This window comes from Euphorbia lathyris, chromosome 6 (assembly GCF_963576675.1).
Source record: "Euphorbia lathyris chromosome 6, ddEupLath1.1, whole genome shotgun sequence".
In the NCBI taxonomy this organism is placed as follows: Eukaryota; Viridiplantae; Streptophyta; class Magnoliopsida; order Malpighiales; family Euphorbiaceae; genus Euphorbia; species Euphorbia lathyris.
Window position 1 is genome coordinate 41,964,066 of NC_088915.1, and position 25,336 is coordinate 41,989,401.

At 39.9% G+C, this 25,336-nt stretch overlaps 1 protein-coding gene across 1 annotated transcript; it reads left to right on the forward strand.

Moving 5' to 3' along the window:
- The first annotated feature begins 10,959 nt into the window (after nt 1-10,959).
- LOC136234176 (serine/threonine-protein kinase 54) lies at nt 10,960-14,684 on the forward strand. The gene is made up of 6 exons (XM_066023963.1): nt 10,960-11,507; nt 12,641-12,762; nt 13,208-13,407; nt 13,534-13,708; nt 14,048-14,182; nt 14,278-14,684. The coding sequence occupies exons 1-6, from the start codon at nt 11,195-11,197 to the stop codon at nt 14,482-14,484; spliced, it is 1,152 nt and encodes a 383-aa protein (XP_065880035.1). The 5' UTR covers nt 10,960-11,194; the 3' UTR covers nt 14,485-14,684.
- Nucleotides 14,685-25,336: the final 10,652 nt, after the last annotated feature.

Sequence of the window (25,336 nt, forward strand, 5' to 3'; positions counted from 1 at the left end):
GTCTTTTTGACCAATTCCCGCAGGTCTACTCGCCGAGCAGGGCGAGCTACTCGGCGAGCAGGCACTGCTCGCGACGAGCAGGCCCCTGAGGGCCTGCTCAGCGAGCAGGCCACCAGAGGGCCTGCTCGGCGAGTAGGCCTCTAGGGGCCTGCTCGGCGAGCTGGCCTGCGAAGGCCAGCTCGTCGCGAGCTGGCCGCGCCAGCTTGCCCGAGCAGGCCCCTAAGGGCCTGTTCGGCGAGCCGGCATGGCCAGCTCGGCGAGCTGGCCTAAAATAGGCCAGTTCGTCGAGCAGTCTAGCCCGATGCGCCCCCGCGCGGTCGCCGAAATGCCAATAACGTGTCTTTTCGCCCGAACTTATCCCTGCGCATGCACAAAAACTCCAAACAACATTAGTCCAAAGGCTAAATTGACCCGCCAATCGCTTATTTTGAGCAAACGCTCCGTTTGGTGCGACTTTTGACGGATCAATTAGCTTCAAAAGATAATGGAATTATAATATGCATGCCATTTTGGCCGTATTTGCCTAAATTGATCATAAAACGAGCCTAAACAACGAAAAGTAAATAAAACATTTCCAATTTCTAACTAACTCACACAAAAGCATTTAAATGCGAGAATTGCTCACTTATTAACTAAATAACGCTAAAAACCGTTCTAAAACCGTACCCAAAGATAGGGGGTTTTGACCCCTATCAGGAGCACCTAGAGGAAGTGTGTGGACTTCGAGCATATTACTATGGTGAGCGCATCCTGGCTGCTCTTAAGAGAGACTTTCCTGGCTCCGAAATCGATGACCCCGAGGAGGAAGTGCCTTCTATTAACGAGGCTTTCCATTATTCCACCTTGAAGAATGCTAGAGCCGTCATCTGCCAGGAGGCGTTGGCTCCTCCCCCTAAGAATGCGGAGAAAAGTGAGGGGGTTATCGACCTGGAGACGGAAGAGAACACGCCCGATGCTGAGGTTAAAAATGACGCTGAGAAAGGCGATGCTCCCCAGAGGCGGATCTTTCTAACCTTGTTGTGGAAGATCAAACTGATCAGGCTGATGAGCCCAATGCCAAGTCTCTTGAAGGAACTCCAGCTGACCCGGTCGTAGGAAACAAGACCGGCGACTCTCTTGCCTCTTAGTTTTTGTCTTATGTTTTTATAAGACTTGTTATGCCTGTGTAAAGATGCTACAATTTTAACACTTTTATAAGTTTTTCTTACATTCTACTTTCGAGTTCTGCATTTTGTGAAGAGTTTCATTGTTTCTTCTTTTATTGCATGTTTGAACTTGAGAATATTTTTAAGTGTTTAAACTTATTCCTCCAAATCGCTAGGGTAGGTGGCCAGCCGTCCCTAGGAAGCTTGCGATAAGCTTTAAGGATTTCTTTCTTTGAGAAAGATGTATCCGCCCTTGATAGGATTTTCAATGATCACTTCTCTAGGAAACGAATCTATCCTTAATGGGACCTTTCATTTTGGATCCGCCATTTGAAGGGACTTTGTGTAAGATTCCTTCACGGGGAAAAAAATCTGCCATTTGAAGGGACTTTTTATTGATGGGGTAAAGAATCTGAACCCATGCCCCTTTCTTAGTAAGAAGACATTTATCTATGCTAGTACTCTGAAAGAAATGTTAGACAAAACTGATAATCAAGAGTAATTTATTTAAGGGCAAAGTATGAAAAAAATGCTTGTGATTTACCTTATTTGTAAATAGAGGCCCGTGGTTTAAAAGTTTACAAATAGAGGTATGTGGTATATTTTTTTTACAAAATAAAGTATTTAAAATTAAACTTTTAAGTAATTGATGTCAATAAAAGCGTTTTTTAATTTTTTTTTCGATTATATTTATATATTGACAAAACACAGATGTCAAAATCAAATTGAAACGGTGTAAAATGAATTTAAATATCAATTTAGTTCACAAACTTTCAGATTAGTAAAAAACGTAAAATTCCACCATATTATTTATTGTTTCGATTTAGGAAGTTGCTTTTTTCGGGGGTTATATCTTGCTGATATGTAAGAATAATTTTTTTGAAGATAAAAATGTCTTTAATTGTAATCAGAACTTAATTGTGTAATTGTAATACTTTATTTTGTAAATAAAACATACCACAGACTTTTATTTGTAAACTTTTAAACCACATACCTCTGTTTGCAAAATGGGCTAACCATAAGCATTTTTTTCGTACTTTTCCCTTTATTTAATGAGCAAAAATTGCTTGCCTTTATTACAATGGATGATGACCCTTTTGTGAGCCTCATTAAAATCTTATAACAAGAAAAAACCCATTGGAAAAAAAAATCTTGCTTTAAGGAAAAAGAGTACTCAATGCCTTGTGTTACATTTTATTTTTGGAAGTATTTGCGGAGATTTTGCATGTTCCAAGTTCGTGGTACTTCCTTCCCATCCATTTCTTCTATTTTGAAGGTGGCTGCTCCAATTTTTGTTGCTACGCGGTATGGACCTATCTAGGTTACACCCAATTTTCCTTTTCCATCCGCCGATTGAATTTTATCCGCCTTTCTTAGAACCAGATCTCCTTTATTTAGTTCCACCAATTTAGCATTTTGGTTGTGGTAAGAAGCGATCCGCTATTTGTAGGCAGCGATCTGAGTATAAGCTCTATCCCTCTTCTTCTCTAGATCATTCAAACTCTTCCTGAGCCTTTCACCATTTTGTTGTTCACAATAAAAGGACACCCTACTACTCGGATTTTTTTTATCTATATAGGAAGGACCGCTTCAACTCTATAAGTAATGGAAAATGGATTTTCTCCGGTAGCCACTCTAGGGGTGGTTCGATACGCCCATAAAACAGACATTAATTCATTCGCACAACATTTTTTCCCCCTAACCTTTTCTTGATTCCCTCAACAAGGGTTCTGTTTGTAACTTCGGTCATGCCGTTGGATTGAGGATAATAGACAGAAGTGAAATTGTTGATGATTCCCCAATCTTGACAATATTTCCTAAACTCCTCATAATTAAATTGCGTTCCGTTGTCTATGACAATCGTGTGTGGCACTCCAAACCTTCCAATAATATTGTCATGGACAAAATCGACTATTCGCCTTGCTGTGATGATTGACACAGCTTCTGCTTCCGCCCACTTTGTGAAGTGATCTACAGCCACTATTACGAACTTGCATTGCCTCTTGGTGGGGGGAAAGGGTCCCACTATATCGATTCCCCATGTGGTGAATGGCCACCCTTCTACAATCGGCCTTTGAAGGGCTTTAGGTATATGGGTTTCGTTTGCATGAATATGACAATTATAGCATGTCTCCACTAACTTTCGTTCATCTTGTTCTGCACTAGGCCAGTAATACCCTGCCAACCTTGATTTTTTGAAGATAGTGGCGTACTCCTCATGTGCTCCACATATACCTTCATGTAACTCCCATAAGATATCCTGCCCTTCTTCTGTGGCGATGCATTTTAGCCAAGGCTGGCTAAATGATTTTCTGTATAACTGATCATCCATAACAGCATAGTAAGTTGCTTTCTTCACCACCCTTTTCACATGGTCTTTATCTTCAAGCAAAGTTCCCTCTTCTAGGTACCGGATCAAGGTGGTCCGCTGATCGTTTTGGGGCAATTGAATGACTGCTATTACTTCTTTAGCGAATACTGGCCTCGCCTTTATTGTGAAGGGACAAGTAAGGTCTTCCCATTGACCTTTGCTTGAGGCCAATTTGGCCAGATGATCCGCCTCCATGTTCAATCTATGCAGGATGTGTACTATCTCCCATTTTACGCCCTTACTCTCCAGAATAGCCAAGATCCGCTTCGCCTCTTCTGCGTATTTCACCAAGGTTTCATCTTTGACATGGAAGTTTTTTGTTATTTGGTTCACTATTAATTTTGAGTCACTATATATCACCACACGCTTTGGAATAATCTCTTTCAATAACTGTAACCCAAGGATCAAGGCTTCATATTCCGCTGCATTATTGGTTACGAGGAAGTCCAACTTAGCCACATAGTGTATTCGGACATATTCTGGCCCTTTTATTACAACCCCCACGCTAGCGCCTTTCTCAGATGAGGCTCCATCCGTGTACATGGTCCATTCTTCCAGTGGGATCTTCGGCCAACTTGTGAATTCTTCTGTAAATTCATTGACAAAATCCGCTAGTGCCTGGCTTTTTAGCGCAGTCCGCCCTTTGTATCGAATATCGAATTCTCTTAGGCATATTGACCATTCCATTAGCCTTCCCGATGTCTCTAGCCGTTGTAACACCTTTCGCATGGGAATTCCTGTTCGCACAATGATGGTATGGGCTTGGAAATATGGGCGTAGGCGGATAGAAGTGATTACCACCGCCAGAGCCATTTTGTGTAACTTCGAGTACCTTGTTTCAACATCTTTCAACACCTTACTCACATAATAGATAGGGTATTGTTGCCCTTGTTCCTCGTGAATAATCATCGTACATACCGCCTTTTCCGTAACCGACTCATATAAGTAAAGGTCCTCCCCTTTAACTGGTCTGCTCATCAAAGGCGGGTTGGTCAAGAACTCTTTAATTCCTTTGAAAGCCTGATGACAGTCCTCATCCCATTCAAATAACTTTTGCTTCTTGATCACCTCATAAAAGGGAAGACATCACCTGGCGGAACAGGATATGAATCTTCCTAAGGCTATAATCCGCCCATTTAAACGCTGCACTTCCTAAAGGTTCTGGGGCGCCTTCATTTCTAATACCGCCTTTATTTTCTCTGGATTGGCTGCAACCCCCTAACGGTTAATGATATAGCCCAAGAATTTGCCAGATGTGGCTCCGAACATACACTTCTCTGGATTAAGCTTGATATTATGGGTTCTCAGTACATCCAATACTTCTTTGATATCCGCTGTGTGTCTCTCCATGGTCTTGCTTTTAGTGATCATGTCGTCCACATATATGGAGAAATTATCTCCTTTCTTGTCTTCAAAAATTTTATTCATCATTCGTTGATACGTGGCTCCTGCATTTTTTAGCCCAAAAGGCATCACCTTAAAACAATAAGTAGCCTGATGCATAATAAATGAAGTTTTGATCCTATCACTGGGATCCATAGGGATTTGATGATAATTGGACTTTACATTTATGAAGGAGTAAACTTTATGTCTCGCGGTTCCATATACCAAGATGTCAATGCACGGTAATGGATAGTTGTCCTTCGGACCTGCTTTGTTTAAATCTGTGAAATCATCACACATTCTATAAGCCCCTCCAACCTTATTGACAAAAACTACATTCGCCAGCCATTCGGTATATATTACCTCCTTAATAGCATTCGCCTTTTTTAGTTTTGCAATCTCTTCCTCTATTGTTTTTTGTCTTTCAGGCCTATGGTTCTGCATTTTCTGGGTGACAGGTGTGGCATCCTCCGTAATGTTTAGTTTATGAGTGATGAAATTTGGACTCACTCCCATCAATATTTCATTATCCCCTGCAAAAACTTCTTGACATTCAATTAGGATTTTCACAATCTCCCCTCTAATTTCTGGCTGGAGCCCTTTCGCAATTTTCACCCTTTTGCCCTCTGAAATAAAGCACATCTTCGTGTCACCCAGTGCCGTAGTATTTTGTTCTTCCTCCTCTTCTTCATCTTCAGCCTGCGGGCGTATGGCCAAGGAAGCCATATATGTTTCTTGAGCCATTTTCTGGCTCCCGTTAATCATTACCCCACCTTTAGCAGTTGGCACGTACATGGTTAAATGGCGGACGGAAATTAAAGTAGCCGACTCCGTAAGGAAAGGCCTTCCTAAAATGACATTGTACGCAAGCTGACCATCTAGGATGGTAAACTTTTGCTCTCCTTTCCAAGTTTGATCTCCATCTGTCATTTCACACTCCAACATCACTTGCCCTTTAGTCTGAACTGTATGTCCAGACACCCCTAGAATATGCATGATAGTTGCTTCTACCTGCATAGGGTCTATTTTTAGCTTTGGAAATGCTCCCCTCGTAATTACATTACTTGAGCTTCCAATGTCAATCATGACCCTCTTCATATCCCATCCTTCGATGGTCATCATGAACACCAAAGCATCAGCATGAGGACCGTTCGCTGAGCCCATCTCTGCAAAAGGTTTGTTAAGGGCCGACTTATCCAAAAGGCACGTTTTTGCTTTTTTAGAAAAAGGGTTAGTATCCTGGTCCGCCTGCAATAACGCTGATGACTCCATTTGTTTTTGCTTTGGAGCTTTATTTTTCTTCTTCATCGTGTTCACCTTGCACAAACCTATCGAGCGAACCTCTTTCGATCAATCTTTCAATTTCCCTGTCCAGCGCAAAATATTTATTAGTGTCATGGCCTTGTCTCCTGTGGAACCGGCAATATGCCTTTGCGTTTTTGCCCGTCGGGACATGCTCCCCTCCTTTTGGGTCGGGATATGTAATGTCCCGCTTGAATCTACTCTTCTCCAACCACAGTAGGATTTCATTTTTAGGGGTGTTAAGGGGCGTGTAATTTGGTCCACTTTTTGAGGTTCACTTCCCTCTTTGATCCGCCCATCTATTCTCCCTTCTACCGGATCCGCCCCGGTCTCTCCAGTCAGGTGATCTGGCAGTTGGCGATCCGGCGGCCCGTTTTATGTCATCAGTTTCCATGAACCTTTTACAGCGTTCCATTAATTCCACCAGTGTTCGTGGTTTATGGATAACTAGTTTTTCTTGTAACCGCTTGCATCTGGTGTTTTTAGTTATTGCTTCAACCGCCGTATTAACATCAACGTTGGTTATGTCAATGCACAATTTATTAAATCGATTAATATAAGTCCTTAGGTATTCTCCCTCCTTGTGCTTAAGATCATACAACGTTCTACTGGACACCACAGGTGGGATGCTACCTGCAAATTTCGTGCAAAATTCTATGCTCAATTGTTCCCAGCTGTCTATGGATCCCGCCGCCAAGGACTGAAACCACCCATATACTGATCCGCTTAACATAGTGGAGAACATTCTACAGAGGATTCCCTCATTCGCCCCATATATGTCCATCAACTCCCTATACATCCTTATGTGCGCATCCGGGTTATCCTCCCCTTTATATTGTGGCAAATTTGACGGCTTGAATCGCCCATCCGTCTGATATACCAGGATGCGGACAGTAAAAGACGAATGCCTATTAACCTGGTGGGCGTACAGTTCAGCATTCTGGTTTTGCCTTCGTGATTCCTCCTGGACTCGTGCCTCTACCGCCGCAGTGAACCATTGTGGAGAAAGGGATCCTTTATTCCTAGCCAAATTAACGTTTTGGTGAGGTCTGGGCGAATGTCTGTTGTGGGAACGTGATCGCTCCCGGTGATGTTCGGAACTATTTTGCACCATATTCGTTTGTGTTGCATTGGTGGCTCCGCCTTGGGTCGGTTGGTTATTGAACACCCTTCTAGCCCGATCAATTAAATCGTTTCCAGTTAGTATGGTTCGGGCCCTCTCAGCAGATTCGTTGCCTAACTCTTGACGAACAGATTCCACCATTTGTTTGAAGAAGGATTCTAGAGACCATTCATGTGACGGTTGAACTACACCGTCTGGGGGAAGTGTAGCATGCACGGGAGGAGTGATATTGTTGTTGCCATCAATTCCGACCGACATATTTTTTGCAAGTGGTTCAGCGGGTATAGCTCGTGGGGTTGCTGAAATAGAGATACCTCCAATGGGAGTGTTAAGATCGTTTGAAGACATTCTATGTTCATCATGTAAATCCTATTATTCTTAGGATTCCACGATCACTGCACCAATTGATATCACGTTGATTTTTGATGTTACCAAGTTGATTTCTCATCGGAGCTCCACTTGTGGGGGGGAGGGGGGGCGCTGTTGGGTTCGGCCGGGGGGGGGACTCTGATGATAAAGTTAGTAAAGTGTATAAATGAATAAAACAAAAGCACAAAGGAATGGTATTGGAAAGTGTGTACCTCAATAGCTTGGGGTGCAAGTCTATTCATACTAGGTTAGCCGTAACCCTCGATTTGGTAACCAGAAAGTCTCCATTAATGCCTCATTAATGTTGGTTACTAAGTTCATTCATGTTCGGCTGTAAAAGCTCATTAATAGGCTTTTACTTGTCTTTAATGATGTCTGTTTTCCCAAGGAAAGGCGACGTGATCTTTTGGCGGATGTATCGATACCTGACAGCGTATTCTCCTAGAGATGGTGATTACTGGCCTTTTTGTTGCGTTTGACCATTTGAGGCGTATCTTGGACTCCATTGATCCACCCAGTCTTATGGCTTGCTTCATACGCCTTTACTCTGGCGTATCTTCGGTTCGCGTCATTTGGTTAATTTCCATTTCGATCCTTTGATAATATTTGGATGTTATCATTTTCTTTACACAGGATAATGTCCCTGTGGGGTGCCGTTGTGCTCGGTCGGGGGCAGTCCGATGCCTAAGTTAGTAATTTCTTGAATGAGAATAATTTGTAATCACATAGGAAAGCTAGAATTGTGTGTACCTTTTGACACCTTATTACAGGGGTATTTATATAAGATTAAGTGATAACCGTAATGGCTCCGCTTTAATGAAGTTTAATGCCCTTTTAATGTGACTTAACTCTGATCTTTACCCCCGAGCTGTTGTTGTCTTTAAGGGATCATTAATGTTTATTAATGATGGTGATTCCGCTGTGTAACGGCTTAATGCCCTGTCTTGGCGGATCGAGTAAGGGCGTACCTCTCTATGTGGCGGACCTCAGATGACCAAGGGCGTATTATCGTATAGGTATCATTCATCCACCCTTACGCTAGATGTACGCCTTATATCCTGAGCTGGCAAGTCTCTTGTGGTTTTTCTTTCTTTCGATCCTTCTTTCAGGGAATATTCCCAGCGAAGCCCTAACGATAACATTGCGGATGTTATCAGAAGCCCCCCGAAAAGGTCCATTAAGCCCTTTAGGGCTTTTCATCTCCTCCGCATGCAGGTGGCATTTATTGCTTCTGACAGACACTTTTTCCCATGCCATTTAGGTGTTAGCATGTGGCAATCCCAGCACGGACTCCCAAGTTGTCTTTCATTCACCTAATAAAAGTGCCTTCTTCTTCATTTTCTCGATTTTCCTACTCCGATTGCTTTTCTTCTTCTTATTAAGTTCATGCAAGAGATTTCTGCGATTTTTCCTCCATCTGCACACCAGATTTCCATGTAAGTTTCACCCTCTGCGCGGATATTTAGTTATTTGACCGAAGGATGTTCCGCCATACTATTGAAAAAGCTACAAACTAAACAGAGAGATTCAGGTAGCTTTAGCATTCCATGCACAATAGGGAACCTATTGTGAAAAATCCCTAAGTGGGCAAGTATTAATCTAATGTCACTTTCTACTTCAGAAAATTGGGCCTAGGGGAACCGAAACCAACCTCCGCCTCACTCCAACTAGCCGATCGGTCGATCAAATATCCAAGTGGAATAGTTGAAGACTTACTGGTCAAGGTTGACAGTTTTATACTCCCCACTGATTTTGTGGTATTAGATATGGAGGAAAACGAAAAAGTACCTATCATCCTTGGTATGCATTTTCTTGCAACCGGGCGCAATCTTATCGATGTCCAAGAAGGTAAATTCATTCTGAGAATGCAAAAGGAGGAAGTTACTTTCAACGTCTTCAAATCTCTGAAGCATCCTGATGATATTGAAGCTTGCAACTATCTTAATCTATCTAACATCGTCACAAGGGATTCATTCGAAGAAGGTGCGCTAGAGGGGCTGATATCAGACCCAACTCATTGAGCTGAGTAAGTAGCTCGACGAGCTGAAGAAGTAGCTCGACGAGTTGCTCTTGTAAAGTAGACATGTTCATGGGCCAGGCTCGGACCGGGCCCATCAGGTTTTTATCTAAAAATGCTCAGTCTAAGTCCAGCTCAGCCCATTGTTAATTTAGGCGAGCTCAGGCCGGACTGGGCTCGGGCTCAAAAATCAAATCCCAAGCCCAACCCATATAAGCCCACATGAATATATATGTATATGTTTTAATAATAAAAAATTAAATTTATACTTAAAAATAAATATTAGTAATATATAAATATATAAATTTTATTAATTAATATTAATAGACGGGTTGGGCTGGACCAGTCCGTGCTATTTTTATAAATCTCAAGCCCGTAAAAAAAAGAGGTGGGCTTTAGCAGGTCTGGACCGAGAGATAAATTTTCATATCCAAGCTCGGCCCAAGGGACACAGGTCTAGGAGGGCACTCGAGCCCGTGAACAGATATACTATAGAGGAGCACCTCACAGCCGCACAGAGAGAAGAGTTTCTCATAAGCCAGCCGGAACCACAGCTGAAACCTACTAAGACAGCGGATTGGGTTCGACAAATAAAAAAGGACGACCACACTAAATAGAAATCATCTAGAGACGCCTCATATTCTAGAACTCAAACCTTTACATTCGCACTTAAAATATGTTTATTTATCTCCTCCTTCATTTTACCGGTTATAATTTCTGCTAATTTGGTGGCAAATGTCTGATATAAAGGGTACCCACAAGATATTCATGGAGGAGCAGAAGGAGGTTGTTAAGAGTGAAGTCATCAAACTCTCAGACGCTTGTATCATATACCCTATCTCTAATAGTCCTTGGGTAAGTCCGGTTTAAGTGGTACCAAAAAAAAAGGGGGGATGACGGTGATGGTGAACGAAAAAGAGGAACTGATTCTTGTGAGAAAGGTCACCGAATAGAGCATGTACATAGACTATACAACAACAACAACAACAAAGCCTTAGTCCCGAAATGATTCGGGGTCGGCTAACATGAACCATCATATAAAACCGTGAAAATCAAGTCGTGTCAGCGACACAGATTCCATGTACATAGACTATCTAAAGTTAAAATAACTCTTAATTGGGCCAGTTTTATAATTTATTCTACTATAAAATATTAACCTATGGTAATTAAAGAAGGTTAATTGGCATTAAAATTCAAAAGGAACAGTAGTAGTATACAGTATATAGAGATGGAGTTGAAGGGAGCAAAGAGCAAACAGTATCACTCTTCAGTCTTGAGCATGATATCAGAAGTCCAAAACTACAACTCACAGGTCCCTAGGCAGTTACTCAGTCTTTGTCTCTTGTTCTAAGTTGTTCTACATTAGACAACACATCCATCCAAACTTGCTTTCTTTTTTCCTTCTCTTTTCATTGTACCTAGAAACAGAAAACAAAAAGGCAAAACAACTTTGTGCTCAAATTAAAAGAGAGAGAGAGAGAGAGATGAAGGAGAAGAGTGAAAGTGGTGGGGTTGGGTATGTGAGAGCAGATCAGATAGATCTGAAGAGTTTAGATGAGCAGCTTCAGAGGCATCTTAGTAGAGCATGGACTATGGAGAAGAACAAGAACAAGAAAGATGGAGAAGAAGGTGAAGCAGCAGCTGCTGTGCCAAGACCCTTAAACACTAACACCATTGCTAGGCCTAGGCGGCAAGAATGGGAGATTGACCCTTCTAAGCTCATCATCAAAACTGTTATTGCTCGTGGCACCTTCGGCACCGTTCACCGTGGCATTTATGACGGCCAAGATGTTGCTGGTATTTACTCTTGTCATTATTATTATTTTTTTGTCTTTTAAGCTATCGATTTGTTCAAACTAGATTACCCATTTCTCAAAAATTCTCTTTTTAAGAATTCCTGTTTGCATTTGAATTGAAGTTCTAATCATTGATATTTGATACCCAGTTGCTAGTTTTTCTTTATTTTACTGAAATATCAGCTGATGATGCTAAAAGTTGTAAACTTGGCTCTTTTAGGCTTTACATATAATTGAAGTTTCTTAGGCATATATGACTTCTGTCTGCTGATTATATGAAAACTTCATTCTTTTGCCATTAAACTATTTATCAATTACATTTTACCATACTGTTCCCAAGTTTTTATGTCCATTATCGCAATATTACTCTTAAATAAAGTCCAAATCATTCTCTTAGTTAAATTTTCATGCCTGTAAATTATGTAGAACATAAAATTCTCTGCAGAAAAATAGTTTGATATTTTTTTTAGTTGTTAATGGAATGAAGTAGTTTTTGAGCAACTTGTTAATCTAACCTTGCAAAATCTGTGATTTCACGAGATTGGATGAGTTGGTAGTTAGCTGCATCAAAGGCAGAGATGCTTTTCTTTTCTTTTCATCTCAAATTTCATGTGTCTAAACTTATGGGTAAAATACATCCATGGCCCCTGAACTACGGTGCTACTAATATTATGGCCCCTAAACTTTATTTTATGACATAAAAGGTCTTTGAACTTTACATTGATTATATTAACATTAAAGTCCAAATGTGACCTGGCTTGTCCAGGTCATCATATTGTTAATTTTTCAAATGAATTTTCTTTTGATTTTTACTTGAATGTTAGTATACGAAATGAAGTTTAGGTTTAGGCCCTAAACTTGTCAATAGTTTGATTTGGGAACTAAAAAGTTGAAGAAACAAAGGCACCTTTCAGCTGACATTGACTCATCCCATTTTCCTATAGTATCTATAAAGTTAACAAGTGGATCCTCATCTCATCACCTCGTCCAATAATTTTGGATTTTGGGTGCCAATTGCCAATTAACTAATCATTAATTAAAGTGGATATGGATAACGTATTAAGTCTTCAGTATATGTACATATCAAAATTTTAGCAAATGATAAATCTTTAATTAATTGATTACCAATTTCAGTTAAACTTCTTGACTGGGGAGAGGAGGGGCACAGGTCAGATGCTGAAATTGCTTCACTTAGAGCAGCTTTTACGCAGGAAGTTGCTGTGTGGCACAAGCTTGATCATCCTAATGTAACTAAGGTAAATTTTGCTACTTTAAGCTCAAAATTGAGTCAATGACTATATTTTTCATTTTCAAAAGATGCATGTGAGCTATCACCTTTAAGCTGTGAACTAATTAATGCTTGCAACTTTCTACCATCCATGGTATGGTATCTAGGAAGGAAATATGGTTTTTTATTTCCAGATAATTATGTGCTTTTAAAGCAAATAAAACAAAGTTGTCTTATTTAAGTATAATTATGCACAGTTTCAATAGTTAGATACCTTTTCAGTAGTCGTCATCATGTTTTAGGGATGGATAAAAACAGCAATTTAAATGTTGCATATGTTTTATCACATATTGCTTGGATGAAAGCATCCCGATGTCCCTGATATTTTACTTATACACACACACACATTACTTTATGTAGATGTTGTTATAATTTGGTTGATTAGTTACCAGGCATATATATTATTTTGGCAGTTCATAGGGGCGACAATGGGATCATCAGAATGTATAAATATACAAACAGAGAACGGTCACATCGGAATGCCAAGTAATGTCTGTTGTGTTGTAGTTGAATATTGTCCAGGAGGTGCTTTGAAATCTTACCTCATAAAGAACAGGAGAAGAAAGCTGGCATTTAAAGTTGTTGTTCAACTGGCACTTGATCTTGCTCGAGGGTCACTTTCTCTTGCCTCCCATCTCTCTAGTTTATGCAATTCTTCATAAGATTATTTCATAACACAAGTGTAATGTAATGTAATCTCTCTACTGAAGCTGCTCTTTGTTGGATTTCTCAAATATAGGTTGAGCTATCTCCATTCCGAGAAGATTGTCCATAGAGATGTTAAAACAGAAAATATGCTTCTGGACAAGACACGAACTCTTAAAATAGCTGACTTTGGAGTTGCTAGAATGGAAGCATCAAATCCTAATGACATGACTGGAGAAACTGGGACCCTTGGATACATGGCCCCTGAGGTATGCCCATTTCTCTCTTATTGGCTAGTACTAGTAGTACTAAATTGAAGTTTAGGATCTCAATGTCAAAATACATGCTATGCTACAAAATATTAAATTTTGAATAAAGATCTGCTGGTGGTGGTATATGGGATAAAGGATGAATTTGGTTAAAAATAAACTTTGGGGTATCACAAGCAATTTTATCAAATTATTCAAAAAAGTGCCATATGGATGACAGACACATTGTCAGTTTCTTCCCTATGCTGTGTCATTATGAACTGATTTAACCAAGTAAGTCATGTTATGTATATACAAGTTTTTCACATCTGTCCTCTCAATAACTTGTGATCCTTGCAGGTTCTGAATGGCAGCCCATATAATAGAAAGTGTGATGTGTACAGCTTTGGTATCTGCTTGTGGGAGATATACTGCTGCGACATGCCATATCCGGACCTTAGCTTCTCAGAGGTGACATCCGCCGTTGTCAGACAGGTAGGTACAGAAGAAACAGTTTTTTGCACTAGTAGTGTAGAATCCATTAGTTTATAAGCTGATAAAGAAAAATGTGTTTAATTGTGAAACAATAGAACCTGAGGCCAGAAATACCGCGATGTTGTCCAAGCGCTCTTGCAAACGTAATGAAGCGATGCTGGGACGCCAATCCGGACAAGAGGCCGGAAATGGAAGAGGTTGTGTTCATGTTAGAGGCAATTGACACATCCAAGGGTGGAGGTATGATTCCGGTTGATCAACCTCAAAGTTGTTTCTGTTTCCGCAGGTACCGAGGGCCATAAAACATACTAATGTGTGAATGAATGAATTAAGAAATTCCAATTGAAAGTTGAGGTTTTTAGTAAAACTGCGGAGGTTTATATAGGCTAAGAGGAGCCCTGCAGTTAGCGTTGACTTAAATCATACCATGAATCAAGCTCTCATCTTTTGTTCTGTTTTTGTAACAACTATCAATCTTAATTGGCCTGGCCATTCATATCAATATCAATTTAATCATGGGATGGGATGGGATGGGATGGGACAACTTAACTCAACTGCCTTTTGCAATTCAACTCTTCTGTTGGTTTGATGACTATAAATCATTCAAGTAAAGCACATGAGCTTCTCCTCACTGCTAGTTTTTGTATTATTATTACAAGTCTGAAACTGTTAATTGTGGAATTGTTTTAAGAGATCCAGCATCCCCTAACGTTTACAAGTTGTACTAGTTTTATTCCCAATTACAATTATATATCACTCATAAGCAATAGATCAAAATTTATCTAGTGCATAATACAAGATGTTTTTTTTTTTAAATTTTGTTAATTTTTTTTCTATGCATGTACACGTGTATTTGGAGTGCAATAACTAGATTCATAATTGTGGAGATTGCTCCATTAATAATGTCAGAAAATTCTACCGGACGGCAATTAGACCAGCATTGTTATATGGTACGGAGTGTTGGGAACTGAAACACTGCCACATCCATAAGATGTCTGTGGCGGAGATGCGTATGTTGAGATGGATGTGTGGTCATACGAGAAAGGATCGGGTGAGTAATGAAATAATTAGGACAAAAGTAGGGGTCACATCTATTGAGAATAAAATGAGAGAAAACCGACTAAGGTGGTTTGACCATGTGAGACGTAGAGCGCTTGATGCGCCGGTTAGGAGAACCGAAGAGTGGCAAAGGGATGTAGTGGTGAGGGGTAGGGGAAGACCTAAGCAAACTTGGAGGAGGGTGATCGAGAGTGATATGAGTTCACTGGGAATTGAGGAAAATACGGTAGTGGATAGCACGGAGTGGAGGGAGCGGATTTGTGTCGCTGACACGACTTGATTTCACGGTTTTATACGATGGTTCATGTTAGCCGACCCCGAATCATTTCGGAACTAAGGCTTTGTTGTTGTTGTTGTTGTATACTATTTATGATTTTAGGAGTAAAATTGTTTTTGGTTAGTTGATAATGTTGGGAATATTTTGTAATCTTATTTAATTTAGATTTTTAAATAGTGTTATCAAATAAATTAAACATTTAATTTATAATTTTAGCTGTTTATTAGAGGGTGAGTCTTGGCGCAACGGTAAACGTTGTTGTCGTATCACGGGTCCGAGTCTTAGGAGCCGCCTTTTTTTTATTAAAGTAACACAACACCCTCTTAAAACAAAAATTGCAAAGGGAGTTAATATTTGAAGGGATAAATATATAAAAATACCTTTAATATTATAACAAGATGGATCAATTTTAGGCATCATTAAAAAATATTGATTAGCCCATTGAACTTGCTTAAAGTGTAATTATTTTTGAGAGTAAAAAGTGTAATTATTGAGTTTCTAAATTTATAAAAACATCATAAAGGTGTAAAAAATAAAATGTTAATTTATTTTAAAAATTTAGATTTGTGAATCAGATCTTTATTTTTCATGTTTTGAATTTTTTTTATTAATTTAAACAAATTGAAATGTTCATGTAAACAAGTTTAGGAGACTAATATATCACTTTTTAAACAATCCCAGTGTCTTATAGGTCATTTTAAGCCAATTGATGAAACTAATGAAACAAGTCTTTGAGGTTTTTGAGACAAATTGAGCTCTAAAAGAAGGGTAAATTTCCAAATAAAATCCCTATGGTTTCATTAATTTTCAGATAAAGGGCTGTGATTTACTTTTTTTCAAAGTAAGGACTGAAATTTTCAACTTTAGCAAAATAAGGACTTTTTCGATTGATACTATTAAAATCACCATTGACGACTTCAAAAATGACATATTTTAAGAACTACTAATATCCTAAGCAACTTTAATTCTTCCATTTTTTTATTTTGAGATTATTTAGATGATGTTTGGTAAAGAGAGAGAAAGTTAATGATAACATCCGTCGTAAAACATGAAGGATCCGGTTAAAAATATTCCCCCAAGGGAAGGACCAAAAAAGGAGGAATGACAAGATTGGATCCACCTCCTTAGTATATATGGCGTACAGCTGGAAATATGGTGGCGCACCATGGGTCATCCCGAGATCCGCCAAGAAGAAGGATATGGGATCCGCCCCACGTAACGACCCGTCAGGATAAAGAACTGAGCTGATATACGGCGAGCTCTGTCACGTCCGTGTCTAAATTTCGAGAATTTATATTTTGATATTAGTATATATTATAAGTATTGGGTGTATGAAGTTAATTTGGTACTATGAAAAAAGTTTGGAGTTAATTCGATGAGTTTAAGTGTAAATTAAAAGTTATGATAATTTTTAAAAGATTATATAAAGATGGAGAATCAAACGTGATATTTGATAAAATTGAGATATATATCACAGATGATATAGATCGATGATCATCGTTATCTTTTCTTTTTCTTTTTTTTCTTTTTCATATTTATCAGTTCTTACCGTTCCTGAACCGTTTCTCCACCGTTTCTTTGATTTACGGAGATTCGACCGTCCGAATCACTCGAAATTAGAAACATAGCATCCTTATGCATAGATCTAAGTCTTAACTAAAGAGTTTTTGAGTTTTGGAAGTGTTTGGAGGGGAAACGTCTTAGACAGAATTTAACGGCTTATCGATCGGGTGTATTTTGTTCAATTAGTGACCAAGGTAAGTAACTATCAACTATATTTTGAGTTTTATGTATCTAGATATATATATAATCAAAGAAGTTTCAGAAATTGATATTTTAGGGTTATGCAGGAATTTTGTAAAATTAGGGTTTTTTATGATTTTGCTTTTTATTGTGAAATTACGGTTCAAATGAAGCTATTGATTATGCTTCTATGTGAATTTCAGATTTTACTTGATTATGTTGATTTAAGGCTTAATTTGGTTGATTTACATATATACATATATGTTTTTGGTTTCAATGTATATCTATATTGAATAAAATGAATTTGACGATTTCTTACGAATTGTTTTTGGATTGAGAAATCTGTTGCGGTTTATTGTTGTTATTATTTTGGATTGAAGTCCAAATAAGATTTTTATGATACAAAATGGCTAATTGAAGCCAAATGATTTATGGTTATGAAATAGTTTGGAATTTGATTGTGAAAGGAAATTTGGTACGTTATGATTTTATGATTTTATGATTTTATATCCATCGAGAGTTATCCGGATCGGTGGTTTTATATTTGAAGACCATGTTCAGTGAGGGACATGGCCTGTGTACACAGTCTGAAGACCTATTGGGTATGACAGCGAAGTGTTGGGTAAGACCATATGAGATAGGCAATGTTAAGAGACGTCTCGACGATATATGTGGTTATGGATTGATACTTAAGGGGAGAAACTCGAGAATGGATACAATGTTTTAAGTTCATTTGGATTATGTTTTCGGTTATGATTGATTTTGATATAAAGTTTTACGTTTGATAAAATATTTATTTGATTATGAATTGGTTTGATGAAACGTTTATTGTTTTGATTCGTTTTGACAAGATGCATTATATATATAAAGTTATATAAGTTTAAGTTTTGAGTATATTTTATAAGGTTTTGATTAAATCCCTTTATAAACGTATATATGTAGCTATGTTAAATAAAGTTAGTTTTTTATGGCTGATAGTTTCTTACTGAGATTTCTGTCTCACGTTTTTAAATGTTTTAATGTTTTTAGGTGAGAAAATACAAGATATAGAGAAGGTTACCAACCGATTAGGCGGGGTTTGGAAGTTGGCTGCTTATTGTTAGAATTATGGTTAGAACTTTGGTATTTCACTTGTAATATAATATGATATTATGATAGTGGGATAAATTGGAGATTCCTAAGTATTGATTATGATCTTTTTATTTCACGCCCGATGCCGATTGAGGTCATTTAGGGTCGGGTGTGACAAGCTCAATATCATTAAATAAGCATTAATGATACCTTAAAGACTTTAAAAGCTCAGAAGTTATAGTCAGAGTTAAAATACATTAAAAAGGTATTACTTTTCATTAAAGGCATTAAGAGTGGGTTATTACGGTTATCACTCAAACCTATATAAATACCCCTATGGTATGATGTCAAAAGGTACACACTTTCCAAAAACCCTACTTATGATTATAGTTTATTCTTTCAAGAACATTACTGATTTTAGCATCGGAGTGCCCCCGGCCGAACACAACGGCGCCTCACAGGGACGATATACGCTGTTGATAAATCTACGTAATATCAATTGGTGCGGTGAGCGTGGAATCCTAATAGTAATAGGGTTACACAACGAACATTCAAACATGTCTTCGAATAATCTCAATATTCCCACTGGAAATATCTCCATTACGGCAAACATGGGAGGTAAAACGGCTAACGGCGACAACCATGTCGTTCCTCCTGAACAAACCATGCCACATCTTGACGACGTGGTTCAACCTTCACACGAGTGGTCTCCAGAATCTTTTTTCGACCAAATGGTGGAATCATTCCGACGAGAATTAGGCAATGAATCAGCTGAACAAGCACGAAACATTCTCAATGGAAACGATGTAATGGATCGGGCTAAAAGGGTGTTCACGAAACAACAACCCCAGGGAGAAGCCACTAATGTTATACAAGCCAATATGGTGCCAAACAATTCTGGGCCACGGGAACGATCAAGATCCCGTCATAGACATTCGCCAGGACCACGGGAAAATGCTAACCAGGCAAGGAATGAGGAATCCCTTTCTCCACAACGATTCACTGCGGCGGTAGAGGCACGGTTCTAAGAGGAATCACGAAAGCAGAACCAGAATGAAGAACGATATGCCCATCAGGTCAACAGGCATTCGCCTTTCACTGCCCATATTATGGAATTCAAAACCGATTGACGTTTCAAATCATCAAATTTGCCGCAGTATAAAAGCGAAGACAATCCCGAGGCACATACGAGAAAAATATAGAGAGCTGATGGACATATACGGGGCGAATGAAGGGTTCTTTATAGAATGTTCTCTATAACGCTGAGCGGATCAGCTTATGGGTGGTTCGAATCCATGGCGGTCGGATCCATAGACAGCTGGGAGCAATTGAGCAGGGAATTTTGTGCGAAATTTGCAGGTAGCATCCCTTCTATGGTGTCCAGTAGAACATTATATGATCTTAAGCACAGGGAAGGCAAACCCCTAAGAACATATATCAACCGATTTAATAAGTTGTGAATTGACATAACAAATGTCGACGTTAATACGGCGGTTGAAGCCATAATTAAAAACACAATGTGTAAGCGATTACAGGAGAAATTGGTTATTCATAAACCAAAAATAATGGTGGAATTAGTGGAACGTTGCAAGAGGTTCATGGAAATTGACGATATCAACCGGGCTAACGAATCGTCAATCACCAAATCACCAGAAAGAATGGATCGTGGCGGATCTGGCAGAAGGGATAACAGGTGGGCGGATAGTAGATGGGTGGACCAAAAGTGGCCTGAACTTTACGCCACTTAATATACCTAAAAATGAACTTCTATTATGGTTAGAGAAGAGCATATTCAAACGGGACATCACATACCCTGATCTAAAAGGAGGAGAACACATCCCAATGGGAAAAAATGCAAAGGCATATTGCAGATTTCATAGAAGGCAAGGCCATGACACTAATCGATGTTTTGCGTTGGATAAAGAAATCGAGAAATTAATCGAGCGTGGTGTGCTTGATAGATTCATCCAAAACGAACACAATGAAGGAAAAGAAAAGGAGGGTTCTAGAAATAAAGGCAAGGGAGTGATTAATGTTACTGCAGGCAGACTAGGATATCAACCGCTTGTTAAAAAAGCAAGAACATGTGCTTTAGATAAGGCGGCTCTTAATAGACCTTTTGCAGAAATTGGCTGGGCAAATGGCCCTCATGCCGATGCTTTGGTAATCATGATGACCATTGAAGGGTGGGATATGAAACGAGTCATGATTGATACTGGGAGTTCGTGTAACGTGATTACAAGAAATGCATTCGCCAAATTTAAAATAGATCCTATGCAGGTGGAAGCTACCATCGTGGATATTTTAGGGGTAACGGGACATACAGTCCAACCTGAAGGGCAGGTGATGCTAGAATACGAGATCACGGATTGAGATCAAACTTGGAAGGGAGAACAGGAGTTCACCATCCTAGATGGTCGGTTGGCGTATAACGCCATCTTAGGGAGACCTTTTCTTTCTGAGGCGGCTGCTTTAATCTCGGTACGCCATTTAATTATGTACGTGCCAACTACTAAAGGTGGGGTAATGATCAAGGGGAGCCAAAAAACAGCCCAAGAAACATACATGGCGTCCCTCACCATACGCCCACAAGAAAGCGAAGAAGAAAAGGATGAGCAAGATATGAACACTGCAGCCGTAGGAGATACGAAGATGTGTCTTATTTCAGAAGGCAAAAGGGTAAAAATTGTGAGAGGGCTCCAGCCAGAGATCAAAGAGGCAATTGTACAAACCCTCATTTAATGCCAAGAAGTTTTTGCTAGGGATAATGAAATATTAAGAGGGGTAAGCCCAGACCTTATCACTCACAAGCTTAACATCATAGAAGAAGCTACACCTGTCACACAAAAAAGGCGAAATCACGGACTAGAGAGACAAAAGGCGATAGAATAAGAGATCACTAAGCTCAAAAAAGCAGATGCAATAGAAGAGGTGATTTACACGGAATGGTTGGCGAATGTGGTCCTTGTTAAAAAAGCTGGAGGAGCCTACAGAATGTGCGTTGATTTTACGGATCTAAATAAAGCATGCCCAAAGGACAACTACCCCTTGTCGTGCATTGATATTCTGGTGGACGGAACATCGGGGCATGAGGTCTACTCTTTCACAGATGTAAAATCCAGTTACCACCAGATTCCCATGAATCCTGAGGATAGGATTAAGACGTCATTCATCACGCATCAGGCCACTTATTGTTTTAAGGTGATGCCTTTTGGCCTAAAAAATGCAGGTGCCACATATCAACGTATGATGAATAAAAATTTTGAAGATAAAAAAGGTTTTAATTTCTCAATATATGTTGACCACATGATCATCAAAAGCAAAACCATGAGGAAGCATGTTGCGGACATTAAGGAGGTGCTGGATGTGTTAAAAACCCATAACATCAAGCTCAACCCAGAGAAATGTACGTTTGGAGCAACATCTGGTAAATTCTTGGGTTACATCATTAATCGTTAGGGGGTCACCGCAAACCCGGAAAAAATAAAAGCAGTACTAGAAATGATGTCGCCAAAAAATCTTCGAGAAGTACATCGCTTGAATGGGCAAATCATAGCTTTGGGAAGATTCATATCTTGTTCCGCTAGGTGATGCCTCCCCTTCTACGAAGTGATCAAAAAGCAAAAAGCGTTTGATTGGAATGAAGATTGTCAACAAGCCTTCGAAGGAATTAAAGAATTCTTATCCAAGCCGCCATTGATGAGTAGACCAATTAAAAGGGAGGACCTTTATTTGTATATATCAGCCACAGAAAAGGCGGTGTATACAGTGATAATTTGTGAAGAAGAAGGACAACAATATCCTATATATTACGTGAGTAAGGTGTTGAATGATGCTGAAACGAGATACTCAAAATTAGACAAGATGGCATTGGCGGTGGTAGTCACTTCCATCCGTCTGCGTCCGTATTTTCAAGCACATACCATCGTAGTGCGAACAGGTATACTAATGAGAAAGATGTTGCAACGCCCAGAAACGTCCGGCAGGCTGATGGAGTGGTCCATACGGCTTGGAGAATTCGACATTTGGTATAAGGGATGGATAGCGTTGAAAAGCCAAATTTTGGTAGATTTTGTTAACGAGTTCCCAGAGGAATTTACAAATTCGCCAAAAGTCCAAAAGGAGGAGTGGACAATGCATAAAGATGGAGCCTCTTTGGAGGAAGGAGCAGGAGTGGGAGTCGTGATAAAAGGGTCGAAATACGTCCGAGTTTGTTATGCGGCTAAACTAGATTTCTCCGTAACTAACAATACATCAGAATATGAAGCTCTGATCCTGGGGTTACAATTGTTAAAGGAGGTTGTCCCGGAACATATGGTGATATACAGTGATTCAAAACTAATGGTGAACCAAATAATGAAAAATTTCCATGTCAAAGATGAAACCCTGGTGAAATATGTGGAAGAGGCAAAACGTATTTTGTCTATACTGGAGGGCAAGGACGTAAAGTGGGAAATAGTACATATCCCACGAGAATCAAATGTCGAGGCGAATCATCTGGCTAAAACAGCCTCAAGCAAGAACCAATGGCAAGACCTTACTTGCCCCTTTACAATAAAGATGAAACCAGCATTCGATAGGGCGGAAGTGGCGATCATTCAGTTACCCCAAAATGACTGGAGAGCAACCTTAGTCAAGTATTTGGAAGAAGGCATTTTGCCTGAAGACAAAAACCAAGCTAAAAAGGTGGTCAAGAAAGCCGCCCATTATGCTATTATGGAGGATCAGTTGTATAGAAAATCATTTAGCCGACCATGGTTAAAATGCATAGCCACGGAGGAAGGACATAACGTCTTGTGGGAATTGCACGAAGGAATATGTGGAGCACATGAGGCGCATGCTACGATCATTACGAAATCAAGACTGGCGGGATATTATTGGCCCACGGTGGAAAGAGACGCCAGAAAACTAATAGAGGAATGTCACAGCTGTCAGATCTATGCGAATGAAACACATATGCACAAAACCATTCAAAGGCCGATTGTGGAAGGTTGGCCATTCGCCACTTGGGGTATCGATATAGTAGGACCCTTCCCGCCCACCAAAAGACAATAAAGGTTCGTGATAGTGGTAGTGGATCACTTCACAAAATGGGCGGAAGCCGAACTTGTCTCCGTTATTACAGCTAGGCGAATGGTTGATTTTCTCCATGACAACATCATCAGAAGATTCGACGTGCCACATACAATTGTTACAGACAATGGGACGCAATTTAACAGAGACTTCCGTTCTTTGGGTTCGAGTGGTAAGAGGCCTCTATTCGAAAGATAAAATGGGTTTGGATATGTTTCAGAGCAGTGTTACAAATAGCTATGTCTGAAGGCTGGGGCTAATATTCTTGGGAAAGGCTTGAATAGACTCGTTCGAACGGGGCTAGATACGTTCTTCTGGCTTGATGTGTAGGTGGATGAGGGCCGATTAATTAAGAAAGCAATGAGTCTGATTCCGCTGTCGGAGATTAACTGGCGAGTCAGGGATTACTAGTGCAGCGCAGGAGGCTAGGATTGGCGGCATTTGCAGAAATTTCTACCACAAACAAGCCTTATGCAAATGGCGTCGTATGTTCTGTTCGACGATGTTGTGGAAGGCGATGGCTGGTTCTGGCATTTGTCTGAATCCGACAACTTCAATGTCAAGTCTGCGTATACCAGTATCACAACAGGCTCGGATGGAGATCAGCAGAGCAGCGCAAACTTCTACTAGGAAGAAGTGTGGCGCCTGGAAACAACAGAACGCATTAGGCACTTTATTTGGCTAGTGTAGAACCAAGCTATCCTTACAAATGAGAATCGGGTCAAACGGCACCTGAGTACTGAGGCGGGCTGCCCGTCTTGCCAGGAGATAGAAACAGTGGTACATGTCTTGTGTGACTGTACGAAAGCTAAGAGGATTTGGAACTGTTTTGTTCCAACCGGGTGGAGGCAAAGTTTTTATGATGGAGAAGTCCGGACCTGGTTAATTAGGAACATGAAGATGCAGGTAAGTTGGAGGAACATTAAATGGCCTACTCTGTTCGTAACAGCTTGTTGGTGGATTTGGCGTGGGAGAAATGAGGTAATTTTTGTCACTTCTGGACGGGAACGCCCGAGTAAAGTTGATTTTGTAATCTCTCAGGCGAAGGAGTATATGGCGAGTGAATTGGTTTTGAATTGGAATGAAATTCGAAATCGTGAAATCCGTATAGCTTGGAATCCCCTAGCTGTGAGTTGGATCAAGGTGAATTGTGACGGAAATAGTAAAGGGAATCCCGGGCTTACTGCGGCTGGAGGATTGATGCGAGATGAGAAGGGTGACTGGTTAGGGGGCTTTGTTTGCAACCTAGGGTACTGTACAGCGAACCTTGCAGAATTCTGGGGGCTCTATTATGCACTTGTAATGCCATGGAGTAAAGGTGCTAGGAAAATTATTGTCGAATTGGACTCTCTCAGTGTTGTTCGTGCGATTACGAAGCAGGACATATCGAACCATCATTTCGTCTAGATTATTGAGAGGTGCAAGCGGATGATAAAACAGGAATGGGATGTCAAAGTGACTCATATCTTCAGAGAAGGTAATAGAGCCGCGGATTGGATGGCGAATTTCGCAGGAACGTTTCCTCTGGGTCATCACGAGTGTGATAGGCCGCCTGCAGGCCTCAGCGACATCCTTCTAGGCGATCAAAACGGGGAAAGCTTGCCTCGGCTAGTTAGAACCTAAGTTTTCTTTTTCTTTTTTCTTTTGTTGTGCTCTTGGGCCTTTGAGCCATCCTCTTCTACCAAAAGAAAGGCAGTCAGCAACCGTGTTTGTCTCTCTGTAAACATGAGAAATTCGTATGATTTGCTGATGACAAAGCTGCAAACAATAAAGCCAATCCTTTCTAATTTCCCAATGCACATCAGTGGATCGCGAAGCAAAAAGATTTACTACATAAATGGAATCGCATTCCACCCAAAGAGGAAACCAATTAGAAAATAAAAAAAATACATAAAATTTATATTTAAATATTTTCCGGTGTTAACACTGGA

What these genes read in the sequence shown, in the direction of transcription:
- LOC136234176 (XM_066023963.1), top strand. Translation starts at nt 11,195, where the DNA reads ATGAAGGAGAAGAGTGAAAGTGGTGGGGTTGGGTATGTGAGAGCAGAT. An exon ending in TTGGATACATGGCCCCTGAG is followed by an intron (nt 13,709 to 14,047) that starts GTATGCCCATTT and finishes TGATCCTTGCAG; the next exon opens with GTTCTGAATGGCAGCCCATA. An exon ending in CATCCGCCGTTGTCAGACAG is followed by an intron (nt 14,183 to 14,277) that starts GTAGGTACAGAA and finishes GTGAAACAATAG; the next exon opens with AACCTGAGGCCAGAAATACC.